Here is a 17433-nt window from a genome sequence, read left to right on the forward strand (position 1 = left end):
AAAACCAAATAGTCGATTGTCCGGACGCCGAGGCCCTCGTAGCCTTCAGGCACAACATCCAAGACGAATGGCTTCCCAGCACCTAGGACAGGAAAAGCCGAAGTCTATGGCAGCCCTCATGACAATCATGACCCGCTTCTGCGCGGGAGAAGACAGCTGGCTAGCTCGTAGCAATAACATAAGCAAAAGCCCCGGCAATTCGGATAACAAGGATAACAACGGCAGGTCACACCGCAACAAGCATAAGCGCCGCATTAACGGTGACAATACTGAAGATACGGCAGTCAATGCCGGATTCAGAGGCTCTAAACCGGGTCAGCGGAAGAAGCCATTCAAACGAAATCCTTAGGGCCCATCCAGCTTAGACCGGATACTTGATCGCTCGTGCCAGATACACGGCACCCCCGAATAGCCAGCCAATCACACCAACAGGGATTGTTGGGTGTTCTAGCAGGCAGGCAAGATAAGTGCCGAGACCAGAGACAAGGGGCTACATTGCAATGACGAAGAGGGGCCCCGGCCGCCGAACAACAAAGGACAGAAGGGATTTCCCAGGCAAGTTCAGACGGTGAATATGATATACGCAACCCACATCCCCAAAAGGGAGCGGAAGCGTGCTCTCAAGGACGTCTATGCGCTGGAGCCAGTCACCCCAAAGTTCAACCCATGGTCCTCCTGCCCGATCACTTTCGATCGACGGGACCATCCCACCAGCATCCGTCACGGCGGATTCGCCGCACTGGTCCTAGACCCAATTATCGACGGATTTCACCTTACCAGAGTCCTAATGGACGGCGGCAGTAGCCTGAACCTGCTTTACCAGGACACAGTGCGAAAAATGGGCATCAATCCTTCGAGGATTAAACCCACAAAGACAACCTTCAAAGGTGTCATACCAGGGGTCGAAGCCAGCTGTATAGGCTCGGTCACACTCGAGCTGGTCTTCGGATCACCGGATAACTTCCGGAGCGAGGAGTTAATCTTCGACATAGTCCCATTCCGCAGCGGCTATCACGCCCTGCTCGGACGAACCGCATTTGCAAAATTCAATGCGGTGCTGCACTACGCATATCTCAAGCTCAAGATGCCAGGACCTCGCGGAGTCATCACGGTAAATGGAAACACAGAACACTCTCTCCGAACGGAGGAGCACACGGCGGCCCTGGCAGCGGAAGTACAGAGTAGCCTCTCAAGGCAGTTCTCCAATCCAGGCGCCAAACGTCCGGACAACGTCAAGCGAGCCCGAGGTAACCTACAACAAATCCGGCTGGCACGTTCCGAGCAAGCATAGTAGTGCGGCCCCGACCCTAGCCCCCGCCAAACGGCAATGCTGGTACCACGCGTACATAATTACGCCTTAGAAATACCATGGGCATAAGGGGAGGGGCACAACAACGGCACGCCCAGAATGCGGCTTAACCGCACTAGAGGGCTCCCTATTTTGCCATTTTCCTTTTTCACACACTTTCAGGACCCAACTATTCGGAAGGCTGGTCAGGCAATACTATCGCCGAATGAACGATGCAATAGCCAGGGAGGAAGCAAGCTACGTCAAAGGTCAAGGTGGTCTCTATAACGAGTTTAAATACCTGTTTCTCTTACAATCCTGCAGCTTGCCCCTGAAGGGGAATATGTCAAATACTCCCATCTCTTGCTTACCACACTTTTTGTATCGTTCTGCTTTCGCAGCTACCTTTTTTTTAATGAACAATATATAGCTCTTACCTATTATTGTACTTATATATTTTTATATGCAAATATGTTCAGTCATGAAACTATGCAACCGTACACTTTGGTACGGATAATACACCAGGGGCTTACAACACCCCATAACATGGTGTGAGAAGACCGAACACTCTAACAAGTGCGGCACCCCGAACTTATAACACTATATGCATCGGCTTTGAATCATGTCTTTGGTCAATAGTTGGGTTTGCCCGGCTCCCATGTTTTGGTACCTTACGTTCCGCATTGTTGGCTAAGGTAGCGCTGGGAGAACTACTGCAATCGTGCCCCAGTTGAGCTAGGTTAACACCTCAGTAGAGAAAGCTAAAACTGACTATCATGATAGTGCGAGAGATCGGTCGTTTTTTTTACTGTGAACTGTGGGGTAAAATCCCCACAGCATATCAAAACTTTATTAAAGCCAGACAACAGTTACAACAACATGATTACAAGAGGTAACCGAAAGGAAAGGAGAAAAACAAAATAAAATAAAGAAAAGGCGAAAACTTAAGGTGGCAAGAAAGAAATCCACTTGAGTAACTCATCCTTGTATCCAGATTTGATTCTATGCTGCATCAAAGTAATGTCATGCCTGAAAGCTCCTCACCATTTGTTGAAACTTGCCCTCTCACCTCTGAACACTTTGGCATTTCTGATGATCCAGATATTCCAGCAGGCAATAAATACTACTTCATTGAAAAAGGGCTTATCAAAACTTTTCCTTGCCTGGATGACTAGGTCAGACATTGAAGTTCCAGCCGACCAATCAATCTGCAAATAATTCCCAACTCTGACACTGAAATTGCTGTTGAAGAAGAGATGGTCTCTGGTTTCTCTCACTTGAAGGGGGCATAGCCTACAAGTAACACCATCATCCATGTGCCAGTGCCTTCTATCAACCATATCCTTAGTGTTGAGTCTGTCCATGATGAGCATCCATGCAAAAACCTTGATCTTGATAGTGCAAGAGGATTTCCAGATCCAGCACAGCAAGTGGTTGAATGTTTCATTCTGAAAAACATGACCATAGAACAGCTTAGGTTTGTAAACCTTTGAAGAGCCCTGCCAGAACCATAAATCCTTACAAGCGTCATCTCTTGTATGGGAGACCAACATATTTCTTATCAAGTTTAACTCATCAAAAGCTTGAGCAGACAAAGGTAGGTGAAAGTGTTGGTACAAGTCTATTGAATTGAAGATGTCCTTAACAGAAATCCATGGATCCTTGGCAAAAGAGAATAATCTTGGGAATCTAGACTGCAAGCTAGAAACTTCATTGCCAAGATTCCAGTTATCAGACCAAAAGAGAGCAGTGTCCCCAGCATTGACCTGCACCCAGGAGCAGTCCCTAAAATTCTGCAAGACCTTGCAAATATCCTTCCACCAAAAAGAGCCACAAGAAGTTGTTCCCTGGGGCATGCCATCATGATAATATGAGTCCCAAATTAAGGACACCCAAGGTAGGTCTTTCCTGTTGAGAAAGTTACTAGCATGCTTGAGAAGCAAAGCCACGTTTTGAACACCCAGGTTCAAAATACCAAGACCACCCTTGTTTTTTGGTCTACAAATCAAATCCCAAGCAGCAAGAGATGGAGCAGGCTCCTCCCTATTTTTTCTCCACAGACATTGCCTTTGAATTCTTTCCAACTGCTTGAGGATTCCAGCAGGAACAGCCAGGCTGCCCATAAAGAAGATTGGCATGGAAGACAAGGCAGAATTTAAGAACTGCAGTCTCTCACCTTGATTAAGGAAGGAGGAGCTGGCAGTCATTCTCCTCTCCATACAATCCACAAGAGGCATAAAGTCCACCATCTTCGGCCTTGTAGTACCCACAGGCAGACCAAGGTAAGTAAAAGGCATCTTTCCAATTTGGCATCCAAAAGCAGAAGCAAGCTCAGTCATGACTGCATTTTCAACATTTATAGGAATGATAAAAGATTTATGGTAGTTGACATCAAGACCTGTGGACTGAGAGAACACCAACAGCATATCCTTCAGTGCTAGAAGTTGTTGCCTGTCAGCAGGGAGGATGATCAGAGTATCATCGGCATATTGAATGATAGGGTAGTCTTGATCATGGCAGGGAATAGGTAGCTTTAGGATCCCCTTGCTGAACATATCATTAATCACTGTTTGCAGAAGATCAGCAGCTATCACAAAGAGAAGAGGAGAAACAGGGTCCCCCTGTCTAACTCCTTTTTTGCAAATAAACTTCCTCCCAGGCACACCATTCAAGAGGACAGAAGAAGTACCAGTGGCAAGTAGCTGCTTCATCCATAGGATCCACTTTTCATTAAAACCTTTGTGCCTTAGGATTTGGAAGATAGCTTCATGCTCAACAGAGTCAAAAGCCTTCTCAAAGTCCAATTTGAGGATCACAATTGGCCTCTTTGACTGATGGCATTGATGCAGATACTCAAAGGTCCAACCAATGCAGTCCTGAATTGTTCTGCTCTTAATGAAACCATACTGATTCTTATGAATGCATTTCATAATTATCCTCTGAAACCTATTGGCAGCCATCTTAGAAAGGAACTTCAGACCCATGCTTGTGAGAGAAATAGGCCTATAATCCCCCACTTCCTCCGGTGATAGTTTCTTGGGTATCAGAGTAATGAAAGAACTATTAATGTTGTCCAGCACTGCAGTCCCCTCATGAAAAGCATGAGCCAGATCATAGAAATCAGTTGATATGATGTGCCAGCACCTCTTGAAGAATAGACCATTAAAACCATCAGGTCCAGGTGCTTTATCCACAGGCATGTGCTTGACCACATCATCCATTTCCTCTTTTTCAAAAGGTTTAGTAAGCATATCCAGGCCATCCACTGGAATTATTAGAGATGCTAAATCAAAACCCATTGCAATCCCTCTAGAAGTGCCCATTCTGTTCTTAAACAGCTCCAAATAATTCCAGCCATTTGATCATGGTCAGAGACCACAGAGCCATCAGGTAATTTAAGACTAGCAATTGAATTTCTCCTGTGCCTCTCAGTGGCCATGGCATGAAAAAACTTGGTGTTCTCACCCCCAACCTTAATATACCTGATAGTGCATCTCTTTTTCCAGTACATGCAGTGCAGGTGCAAAAGCTTTTCCAAATGGACCTTCACAATTTTCCTGAAATTGAACTCCTGTCTAAACAAGGGCCTCCATTCCTCCAACTCATCTAAAAGGAAGACCACATGATTACACTTGCTAATCAACAATTTTAACTTGGAAACATTCATTTGCCATCTCTTAAGGCACATTCTTAGATGCTTAAACTTGTCAGCAATCTTAGCAGTAATGTGAGTCTTCCTAGATGGGGTTAGCCAAGATGATTCCACACAATCCATAAAGCCCTCTAGTTCCAACCAATAGTTTTCAAACCTAAAGAGATTTGATTTAGGTATGGTTGTCTTGATTGATACTAAAAAAGGGATATGGTCAGAGGCAGTCCTGGCCAGAGGCAATACTTCAGTCATTGGATAGTCAGTGATCCAATCTACTGAGGTGAAGAACCAGTCTAACTGCTCCAGAAGAGGGATGTCCTGTATATTGGACCAAGTGTATGATCTACCTTTAATTGGCAATTCAAGAAGTCCCAAATGTCCAATAACCTCATTGAAGATGAACATATCATTTATGTCCCCACCAGGTAAGTTCCTATTGTCCACTGACCTAAGGAAATTGAAGTCACCAAGCAATAACCAGTGCTCATCAATAGGGATACAGAGATTACATAGCCAGTTTATAAAATTGTCCCTTGCTTCCCCCTGACAAGGACCATATACAACAACCAAGGTCCAACTTTCATTATTCTGCCTGGAGGTAAACTTAATCACCACAGCAAATTGTTGAACTTCAATTAGATTTCCAATAAAAACATTTGAATTCCAAACCACAAGAATACCACCAGAAGCCCCTATTGAAGGGGAGCATGCAAAAGAGTCAAATCTCTTAGGGCAGAAACTTTTGATTGATCTGGAATCGAAAGATGAGCATTTAGTTTCTTGCAAGCAGGCTATAGAGCATTGACATTCCTCAATTTTCTGTTTGACAGCTCGCAGCCTAGCTTCAGAGTTCAAACCTCTAACATTCCAGCACAGCACATTCCAGTTTCTACATGAATTACTCATTAAAACATATACTAGGCAGCATAACCCATATGACACACAATGTCACATGTCCAAAATAACAGAACAAAGTCTGACCCACCACACAGACATAAGAAAGTTCATGACATAACTGACATACATAAAGCATAAAAGCGGCAAACTTAGGGGCCTGCCACACCCAAAAGTCCAGAAGCAGGCTAAACATCAGGATCAATGGAGGCAGAAGCAGGTGGGTCCACCATAAGTGCATCCACAGAGAGGAGAGTGGCATCAATTTCCAACTCTCTCCCTATTTCCTGAAGCCGCGCAATCGGAGTCGCCAGGGGGATTTCTTCAGAAGCCTGCTCTTCAGACTCATGGGCCGTGAAGGGCTTCGCTCTGGGCTTCTTCTTCTTGGGTTGTATAGCAAGCTCATGGAAAACGGGCTTGAAACCATCCCGCTTGACAGAACTCCTAGTGCAATGTCTGACGGCAGTATCAACAATTGGTGTTGGTGCCAAAGGTTGTCGTGGCCTTCTCACAGTCACCACAGACACAGGAGGAACTGCCTGATCAGGTGCAGAATCAACAAACAGAGCTCTAGCGACCGGCCTGGCCACTTCCTGGTCCTTCCAAGTGAGACGAGGCAAATCCAGATCAGAGAAAGCGAAATCCCAGCTTCGCTTAGACAGAACAACAGGCGACAGAGGCTGCATTGAAACTGGCTTGGGGACAGAAAACACCATAGGAGCTTGCAGCAGACTTTCAAAAGATCTTCTCCAAATCATGTCAGGAGGTAGAGGAGGCCCATAAGGCACAGCAGGCATAACAAATTCCTCCCTAATCACAGGAGGCTGATAGACCACAATGGCCCAATGATCAGGAACAAACTCCTCATTGAATGGAGGAGGAACAGGGACCTCAGGCTACTCATCATCAAGAACTACAACAGGTGGCACATGGGCATCAGCAGCAGAGCTTGGCTGTGCAGATAAATCTACCACCTTGGACTCCTAGTCCTGCACAGGATCAGGGGCTACATTGTCATCCCAGATCCCCCAGTTATCATCAGCTATCTCATTGACCACAGGTGCTGGTGGCACTGCATTCCATCCCAAAGCAGGAAAAGCAGGTAAGTTGAAAGGGGGCATCTCAGGGAATGGAACACCAGGCACCGGGTGCGGATTGCCATTGATGGGCATCCAATCCTCATCTTGAGGCATCTGCTCGGCAAAGTTTGCCCCCAAGATATATAGGGGAGCAGTCCAATAAACTCTTGCACCTCCATAGGGTGCAAAATCCATAAACACCACATCACGTGGCACCAGAATGTCTTCAGGGAAGGAAGCAAACACCAGAGACCTGACCAAGTAAGGATCCTCGCTAACCCAATGATGAAACTTGCCGAAAGTGTTGGCAGCAGCCCTGATACACTCTGTATTGCGAAGATCCAAAGGAATGCCCAGGAACATGAGAAGGCCCTGACGGAAACCCTGAACGCCGCGGAAATTTTCTCCCTCGTCATGCTTCATAAAGCGCACAAAGCGATCATTGCCCAGTGGCTGCGGCGGGAGCTGCAGCAGATGGAAACAGACAGCAACATCACGAAGCTCAAAAAGCCCCACAGAGCGAATCCATGGCTGAGCCGATCTGACTAAAACTCCATGCTCATGCAACCACTAAACTACAGCCTCTCTAGCAGCACCTATCTCATCTGGCTGGGGGATAGGCATTACCTCAGCAAGCATAAACTCCTCATGGCAGTGCACAATTGGGGGATGCGGCGAAACGAAGGTTCTTGGAAGGCGATCTTCACCACCGTCGATGACATGGTGGCCCGCGGGGACGTAAAGCTGAGGATCCAGATGAAAGTTCGCCATCGGAACCGAGGGCTCGGCCTCCAACGACGGCGAGTGCAACGGCGGAGGAGGGGTTTCAGGCGGCGAGGCAGAGGGAGTCTTGGGGCCAGGGCTGATGGAACTGGACGAGGGACTTAATGCGGAAGTGGAAGGGAGGTCCAAGTTTGGTAAAAGCGTTGTCAGAGAGATATTCTTGCAGCGCGCCTCGGAAGTCGTAGCGTTAGTGGATTTGGGTTGCCAAACAAGCCCCAAAACCTGTGAAAATTTGTTGCAATCCTTCCTGATGTGACCCGTCCTAAGGCAGGAGATGCACCACAACTTGGACGTGCAAGAGGCCGCAAAGTGTCCCTTCCTCAAACACTTTTGACACGTGAGAACCTCATCAACCATATTCGAAATTAAATCCTCAAAATCATCCCTGGCTTGCTGAGAAGAAGGAATATCCAAATTATCCGCAGAAGAAGCCGGGCCAGCCCGGTCAGACCCAACGGAGAGCAGCCCATGGCCCGTGGCACGTGTTGGCACGTCCACATTCAAAGTACCCGAATTCCTGCCCGAGATAGTCGGCGAGCGATCAGATAACGGCAGGAGATCATTAACCGTACCAAACGAGATAGATGGCCTGGTCGACGTCCACCGAAGGCTCACCGGCGGCGCGGGATGGATGACAACTCTCTCATGTGGCGGGATAGAATAACCAGCGTCTTCAGTAGTTTGAATACAATTTTCCGTAGCCGGATACCGCTAACCTCGACAAGAATTATAATTTTGAAAGACCGCAAATGATAATTTCTTGCCAACAGAATTTGAGGATTTGAATGAGGATTTTGATGGCCTAGAATGCATGGCTAGAACCCCAAGAGATGCCCGCCGCTTAGAAGGACTAACGAGGATCCACTCGGCATCACATTCCAAATTCCAGATCCTAAACTCACGACTCCAATTCGAACCACCGTTACTCCAAAGATGAAAGTAACATTTGAAATGATCACAAGCAAAAGATCGAAGACTAATAATGATCATGGCAACAGCCTTGCAAGATACCTGAAAGCCAAATACCTTATCCTTGATCAAGAAAACCATAAGATCAATGCCCGAGCCGCCAATTGCTGCCTCAAGAGCTGCCGCCACCGAATCTTCATTCAAACGGAAGGAATGACGTCCAAAAGAGACCACCATGGTAAAGATCTCCGAGTCTTCCATGGGATGCACCGAAAAGCCCGTAAATTGAAAAACCTTCTCAGCAAAAACCAAACCCTTGGAGAAGTTCAAGCCAAGGGTGGAACCATCATTGGAACCCATGAAAGATGGGTATGAACAAGTAGATCTCAAGACACCGGTTGTTCGCGAGGTTTCTTCGAGTCCTTAAAGACTTATGCCGCTTCAAGTGAAGAACCATACTTATCCGGCCTAGGCGTGGATAGCGCCCCGAACTCGGTCTTCCGAATACTAGGGGCTTTGCCGAAATTTAAAATTATAGAATTCTATGGCTAAGTGAGAGTGATAAAGCATTATAAGTCCGACGGCCTGGTTCATTGTGCTGAACGCCTCCCTAGACGGACCCAAGAATGGGAACAAGAGCGCTCAGGTTTATCCCGAACACCCCAACACTCGTGGCATGGGGGTCGAAGCTGACGACTTGCATCTCTCAGATTTGATAAACGGCCGCACAGAAGGTAATATTTTAAATTAACAAGCGTTGCTTAACGCATATGAACAAAGCTTCAGCGTACAGGATAACAAATGCGAGTTTACTCAAAAATTACATCTTTGGAGCACTCATCCGCTATGCGGCGGGCACCCTTCAGAACGCCATTATAATACATCTCGGGCGTACGATACTCCTTGCCCGACGGTGGCACGTCCGTCAACAGCCTCTCCGCATCTAGCTTGCCCCAGTGCACCTTAGCACGGGCAAGGGCCCGACGGGCACCTTCAATGTAAACAGAGCGCTTGACGACCTCAATCCACGGACACGCGTCCACCATCCTCCGCACCAGACCGAAGTAGCTCCCAGGCCACAGCCGAGCTATGAGGCCCTTCATGGCCTGTTCGGCCACCTTGTGGAGCTCAACCAGCTGCTTCAGCTGGTCACTCAGGGGCACCGGATGTTCGGCCTCAGCATACTAAGACCAGAACACTTTTTCCGTCGAGCTCCCCTCTTCGGCTCGGTAGTATGCGGCGGCATCAGACACACTACGGGGCAGATTGGCGAATGCTCCTGGAGAGCTCCGAATTCGGGTAAGTAGCAGATAATTAACTTTTATATTTTTGCTTTGCATAAAGAATGCCTTACCCGCTGCTATCTTCTTCGTCGCCTTGATCTCTTGAAGGGCCTTCTGGGCTTCGGCCTTAGCGGTCTTGGCACTCTCAAGAGCCAAGGCAAGCTCGGAGTCTCGAGTCTTTGAGTCACGCTCCAAACTCTCGTGTTTCTCCACGAGACCCTGGAGCTCTTGCCGCACCTCCGCCACCCGCGCCTCCTGCTTCTCTCGCTCGGCGCGCTCCAAGGCCGCACTCTTTTCAGCCTTGGAGACCGCCTCTTTCAGGGTCGCCACCTCGGTCGTGGCTCCTGCAACATTAACATTGGTCCTGTTATTATTATCATGCAACCAAGTATTTCTATATACATTTACAGGAGGTACTACGTACCCTCTTTATCCTCGAGCTGCCTCTTGGCATGGCCGAGCTCGCTCTCGGACCGCTCGAGGCTTTCCTTCAAGGCATTGACCTCCGCGGTCAGTGCGGCAGAGGTCAGCAGCGCAGCCTGCATTCCCATATTGACATATTTCCATTAGACTCCTGCGTATATCTTTTGCGATCCTCGGTTCGGCTCTTCTTTCCGAACACCGAACTGAGCATCAGGGGCTACTGTCTATGCGGTAACATTTTTATATGTTTTTGAACACATACCTCAAAGCCCGTTAACAGGCTTGTGCAGGCTTCCGCCAGCCCGCTCTTGGCGGACTGAACCTTCTGAATCACCGCACTCATAACAGTGCAGTGTTCTTCATCGATGGAGGCGCCGTTAAGCGCCTCCAGCAAATTGTCCGGCGCCTCCGGATGGATGGAAGTCGTCGGCGTCACAGGTTTGCCCTTCTTATGAAGGCGCCGCCTGTCGGGCTCTGCAACCACTGATGGTTCCGGAGCAGTGTCCGGCCCAGGGCCGGACTTAGATCCCTCCGGGGCTTTACCCCCTTTGGGCTGGGAGTCCGGAAGGTCGCCTTGTGGCGCTTCCAGGACCACCTCCTCCTGGTTTTGTCCCCTACGGGACTCTGCCTCAGCATCATCTATAGGGAGAGGGGAGGAGGCCGTCGCAAGTGAAGCGCTATTCACATCCGACGAATTCAGAGATCCGCTCGATGAATCGCCGAGCTGAGCTCTGGGCGGACTGCATGATTAGCTTCGGTGTTAGAAGCTATCAAATAATAAAGGAGTGCAATAATTCATTCGGGTAGTAATAAGTATATTTCACATATATAATTTTGGTACTCAAATATAGCATCTATGGTGACATATTCATCCATTCTTGCCATGATTGATTGAATATTGCTTGATAATCATCAAAAAGGATCATTTACTAGTCTTTGGTCTATCTTGCAGAAATGTGCGCAAAGGCACTAATAATCGTCAAGATTCTGTCTATGTGGCTATCGAGAAGAGTGAAGAAGAGAAGAGAAGGAAGAAGAGACTTGTGTGAGATGAAGAGAAGTAACCAGGAGGCTAGATAAAGAAGTGGGAGGACCTTCTTGTGAAGAAAGAAGAGAAGAAAGAGGGACAAATCACAAAGTGCAGATGAGAGGAGGGGAACAAAATCCCTAGGCGCTGGAGGGATCGATCGGGCATGGCTACTCATCTCTCTCCCTCGCACCTCCTTCTCGACCTCCGGCCGCCGCCACGGCCAGGCCGGCGTGGTGGTGCGCCTCCGCCACCCATCCATCCACGAGCATACCCACCTCCAGCACCACACCACCATATCCACTCCACCAGTAGCGCCACCACCACCAGCTCGCGCGCACGACCAGCCAAGCACCTGCGCCGCCATCTCCCCGCGCCGCCTAGTACCTTCAGCACCACCAGCGCCTCCACCGCGCCTTCACCCCACGCTCGCGCGCCCGACCAGGAGAGGCGTCTGGTGCCCCGCGCGATTCTCCTTGCCTCGCTGCTTCTCTTCTTCCTCCTTCCCTTGCCTCGCTGCTTCTCTTCTTCCTCCTTCCCTTGCCTCGCTGCTTCTCTTCTTCCTCCTTCCCTTGCCTCGCTGCTTCTCCCACGCCCCTGCCGTTGTTCATCTCTCTGCTCCTCCTCCTTTGCTTCCCCTAACGCTGCTGCTGCTGCTCTTCTTCTCAGCCCCACGCTGCTGCTCCATCTCTTCCACTTCCTCCACTTCCCTCCTTCTCTGAACTCGAAGCTTCTAGCTGCTGCTTCTTCCTTGTCCCCTGCTCTGCTCCTAATCTGAACCATAAATTGCTGCTACTCCCATTCATTCTCTAAATTTCTGTAGACTTGTACAGTGCCTTGTAATACCATATTCGTATTTGTGTGTGTGTGTGTGTGTGTGAAATATATTAATTATGTACTGCACTTGCTACTGATTAGTGTCCAGTTTACTATAGACTGTTGCTCAAGTTCCTGTGATATATATCATGTTTGATAGTTTAGTCTTCTAGTTATTGTTGCACTGATTTATGTCAAGGAGATTTGGCCAGTGTGATGTGAGTCCAGTACATGTGCTTTATAATCCTGTTCGTAACCGGTGTTCATTTTGTAGTCCTAGTGATATATCTTGTACCTTGTGCTAGCTACGAACCTGTGATATATATGTGTGTGTTATGTTCATGTCCTTTTACTTCTCTTGTCATTGCTGATAGCTTTTGTTAGTATCTTAATTTCTCAAGCATTACGAAAATACCAAAAAGATTGTTGAAGATAATTTGAACCTTCCTTGCTACTGTGTTATTTTCTTTATCGTCAACTTTGGTTAGTTTAGGTCTATATTTCCTTGCAATCATCATCTAAATTCTATTACCTAGCTTTAGCCGAGTATAGTTGTCGTCGCCTAGTCCTTGAGGAGAACACGACACTCGCAGTTTGGGTATAAAAACCCCACTGTACCTACTATCGATCATTTTGGCGCCGTTGCCGGGGACTAGTGTCGAGTGACCGTGTTAAGCTATAGACTAGGTTTTTCTTCTTTTCCTATTTTGTGCCATATATTTGTGATATATCTCTAACTCCTAACCCATGTTCCAGATTATTTCCTCTTTGTTTTCTTTTCCTTTTTGCAGGTTAGAACCATCTTCTCGGATATGGCTTACTATTCAGATCATCATGCTTATGCGAGCAACACTACAAACAGCACGGAAAGTATTCAAGAACTGATAAGTAAGATTTCCCATCAATTAGATGATTTAGCTCGGCAGCAAGAGGTAGTTTTTGAGGATAGGCCTAGCTCTTATGATCCTTATTCTAGAGGTCATCCTTATGTTGCTCCTACATGCCATATTTGTGGATTTCAGGGCCATTCACCCGTTGAATGTCAGCGTGGTTACTCTCATCCTCCCGATTGTTATGTCATGAGCTTCACCCCACAGCCTAGCTCATACCAAAACAATTACACACATGGGTGGCCTGAAAACCAGAATATGTCATATAGGAGCAATAACCCTGAGATCTCATCGTTTGCCTCTAGTTATCCAATGCAGGGATTTAGGTATGAAGAGGAGAGCCACAACTATGCTCCACAACAGATTTATTTAGCTCCTACTCATATACCTCAACACCAGGACATGTTGCCAATGGAGTTAAATGGTCCTCCATTTGGTCAACCAACATCTTCAACACAAGTGCCCACACAAGATGACTTTGATGATATAGACAAGCTCACATTGCTTGGTCTCGAGTTCACTTGGAGTGCCGAAGATGATCCAATTAGGCCTGTGATACTAGAGGAAATGAAGAAGATTAAGAGTGGAAAGGAGCTAGTGGAAGAAGTAAGGAAGATTGAGAAGAACATCAACGCTGGCAGTACTATATCATCACAGTTTGAGTTGAGTGTGGCTGAGATATCCATTGATACATGTGAGGTTCCAACACCTTCACATTCAACTGAGCAAGATAGCGAGAGTCCAGAGGAAGAGATACTTCAGATCCAAGAAGAAATTCTCGAAGCCAAGGCACAAGATGATCCAGAGCTCGAACAACAAAGTGATCAAGTTGAAGACTCATCATCTATTACTCTTGAAGAAGCAAAACAAGTTGATGTGATTGAAGATGAAGAACTAGAAACGCATTTGCCCATCGTCATATAGGAGCGTGATTTAGTAGGTTTATCCAATCCTCTTGATGACATGCTTCCTTATGAGATCTTTGCTGCTACTTTCCATTGTGTTATAGCATCAATTCAGCTAGACTTGAAAAAGTATTTGCTTGGACATGATCATACATACATTGTTGGTGGCATTGCTCTCATTCCTGATGATGACACTTATTTTCCTTATGCTAGTCCTATGCTTAATGAAACATATTATTCCCATGCTAGTCTTGAGCTTAATGATAAATTTCATCCTCATGTTAGTGTCGACCTTGCTGATTTCTACCATCCTAAACATGTGCTTTATAGCTATGCTTATGTAATTGGATATTCGATTGATGACTTGGAGGGTATTATCCCTACCACTTGCATTGTCTCTTTCGTTGAATGCTCTTTCAGGTTTTTGCTTGTGCACGATCCATTACATGCTGACCAGGTTCGAGGTGACATTCCTTGGGACCCTGGTGGGCTCAGAGCATGGGGATGAGGAGAAGCAAGGGGGCACACACGAGGAAGGGAGAAGCTGGAGCAGGCATGAGGATAGAGAAGCAAAAGGAGAGGAGCTGCAGTTGGTGAGGTGATCGAGCGAGTGCTACATGATGAAAGCCCGGTGAGATGTTTCATGACCCATTCTGAATGTCATAAATACATGCTGAATTCAATTGCTAGTTGGGTTGCTTGAGCTAGTTATTACTTGTTGTCAAGCTGAAATTCACCTTTGGCATTGTGCTTGATGTGAATTTGTGAACTTGATTTCTGAATGCCTTGTAAACTAGTGATCTACACCATGCATGCTTTGCTGAAATTTGTGGAAGTTATTAGTTTTGAGTGCTCAAATCCCTAGTACACTAGAAAACTTGATCATTTTCTGCTTTTACCTTGATACACCTAGATCACCATGTTTAGATGCTGAATTTGTGCTAAGTGTGTTCCCATTGAGAGCAATCACCTAACCACTATGGATTAGCATGCTATGTTCCCTGGATCGGTAGCATGTGAACCAGACATGGAGAAGTGATGATTCCTGTTTTTGTGCTTATGTGTTGTTCATTTAAGATAAGTAATATTGAATAAATAAGTCTGGTCTACCTACAGTAGCATGTCATGTTCCCTGGATCGATGGCATGTGAAATCTGGTAGCTTGGATAGTAATAAATAAATAAATATGTAATTGTCAAACCAGGTGTATACCATGTTCTCGGGATCGGTGGTATGTTCCTTTGGGGAGACAAACAAAAAAACTAATAATTGGTCGAGCCAGGTGTATACCATGTTCTCGGGATCGGTGGTATGTTCCTATGGTGAGACTAATAATAATATAATCATTGCTTTATCTCTGTAAATAAGTGATTTGATCACAAGATTTAATTCCAGTTCATTTTGTTCTTGGGATCATGCTCTCTTTAGGAACCATTTGGCACAGTCATCATTTAAACTTGTTGATCCTCTTTTATCATTGTAAAAGTTTAAAATGGTCATGCTTACTAGTACTCTATTGCTCTGTAGCACTCTTAACCATTGATTTTCACTAGTTAAGTCCAAAGCATGCTTTGTTTGGAGATCTACTTCACTGGGACATTCTCCAGTCAGCTCACTGTTCATTATCTAGCTCTTGTCATATTCCTTTGCTTGAGGACAAGCAAAAGTTTAAGTGTGGGGGAACTTGATAAGTATATTTCACATATATAATTTTGGTACTCAAATATAGCATCTATCGTGACATATCCGTCCATTCTTGCCATGATTGATTGAATATTGCTTGATAATCATCAAAAAGGATCATTTACTAGTCTTTGGTCTATCTTGCAGAAATGTGCGCAAAGGCACTAATAATCATCAAGATTCTGTCTATGTGGCTATCGAGAAGAGTGAAGAAGAGAAGAGAAGGAAGAAGAGACTTGTGTGAGATGAAGAGAAGTAACCAGGGGGCTAGATAAAGAAGTGGGAGGACCTTCTTGTGAAGAAAGAAGAGAAGAAAGAGGGCCAAATCACAAAGTTCAGATGAGAGGAGGGGAACAAAATCCCTAGGCGCTGGAGGGATCCGATCGGGCCTGGCTACTCATCTCTCTCCCTCGCACCTCCTTCTTGACCTCCGGCCGCTGCCATGGCCAGGCCGGCGTGGTGGTGCGCCTCTGCCACCCATCCATCCACGAGCATACCCACCTCCAGCACCACACCACCATATCCACTCCACCAGTAGCGCCACCACCACCAGCTCGCGCGCACGACCAGCCAACCACCTGCGCCGCCATCTCCCCGCACCGCCTAGTACCTTCAGCACCACCAGCGCCTCCACCACGCCTTCACCCCACGCTCGCGCGCCCGACCAGACGAGGCGTCTGGTGCCCCACGCGATTCTCCTTGCCTCGCTGCTTCTCTTCTTCCTCTTTCCCTTGCCTCGCTGCTTCTCTTCTTCCTCCTTCCCTTGCCTCGCTGCTTCTCCCACGCCCCTGCCGCTGTTCATCTCTCTGCTCCTCCTCCTCTGCTTCCCCTAACGCTGCTGCTGCTGCTCTTCTTCTCAATCCCACGCTGCTGCTCCATCTCTTCCACTTCCTCCACTTCCCTCCTTCTCTGAACTCGAAGCTTCTAGCTGCTGCTGCTTCCTTGGCCCCCTGCTCTGCTCCTAATCTGAACCATAAATTGTTGCTACTCCCCTTCATTCTCTAAATTTCTGTAGACTTGAGATCATATGTAATATTCATATTTGGCTAGTGCTTGAAACTTGCTATTGGTTCAGATTTGTAACTGTATAATAATGCTACGACATGTTCAGTTTCAGACTGGTGGTTGTTTAGTATTTTAGTACTGTTTTTGTTCATCAGAGAGTATTAGAACAGTGCCCTGTAATACCATATTCGTATTTGTGTGTGTGTGTGTGTGTGTGAAATATATTAATTATGTACTGCACTTGCTACTAATTAGTGTCCAGTTTACTATAGACTGTTGCTCAAGTTCCTGTGATATATATCATGTTTGACAGTTTAGTCTTCTAGTTATTGTTGCACTGATTTATGTCAAGGAGATTTGGCCAGTGTGATGTGAGTCCAGTACATGTGCTTTATAATCCTATTTGTAACCGGTGTTCATTTTGTAGTCCCAGTGATATATCTTGTACCTTGTGCTAGCTATGAACCTGTGATATATATGTGTGTGTCATGTTCATGTCCTTTTACTTCTCTTGTCATTGATGATAGCTTTTGTTAGTATCTTAATTTCTCAAGCATTATGAAAATACCAAAAAGATTCTTGAAGATAATTTGAACCTTCCTTGCTACTGTGTTATTTTCTTTATCGTCAACTTTGGTTAGTTTAGGTCTATATTTCCTTGCAATCATCATCTAAATTCTATTACCTAGCTTTAGCCGAGTATAGTTGTCGTCGCCTAGTCCTTGAGGAGAACACGACACTCACAGTTTGGGTATAAAAACCCCATTGTACCTACTATCGATCAGGTAGCCGGACA

At 46.4% G+C, this 17433-nt stretch overlaps 1 protein-coding gene across 1 annotated transcript; it reads left to right on the forward strand.

Annotated features, from left to right (window-relative positions):
* The first annotated feature begins 12211 nt into the window (after positions 1-12211).
* LOC123158126 (uncharacterized) lies at positions 12212-16767 on the forward strand. The gene is made up of 2 exons (XM_044576240.1): positions 12212-14580; positions 15780-16767. The coding sequence occupies exon 1, from the start codon at positions 12967-12969 to the stop codon at positions 13966-13968; it is 1002 nt and encodes a 333-aa protein (XP_044432175.1). The 5' UTR covers positions 12212-12966; the 3' UTR covers positions 13969-14580; positions 15780-16767.
* The last annotated feature ends 666 nt before the right edge of the window (positions 16768-17433 follow it).

This window comes from Triticum aestivum, chromosome 7B (genome assembly GCF_018294505.1).
Source record: "Triticum aestivum cultivar Chinese Spring chromosome 7B, IWGSC CS RefSeq v2.1, whole genome shotgun sequence".
Lineage (NCBI taxonomy): Eukaryota > Viridiplantae > Streptophyta > Magnoliopsida > Poales > Poaceae > Triticum > Triticum aestivum.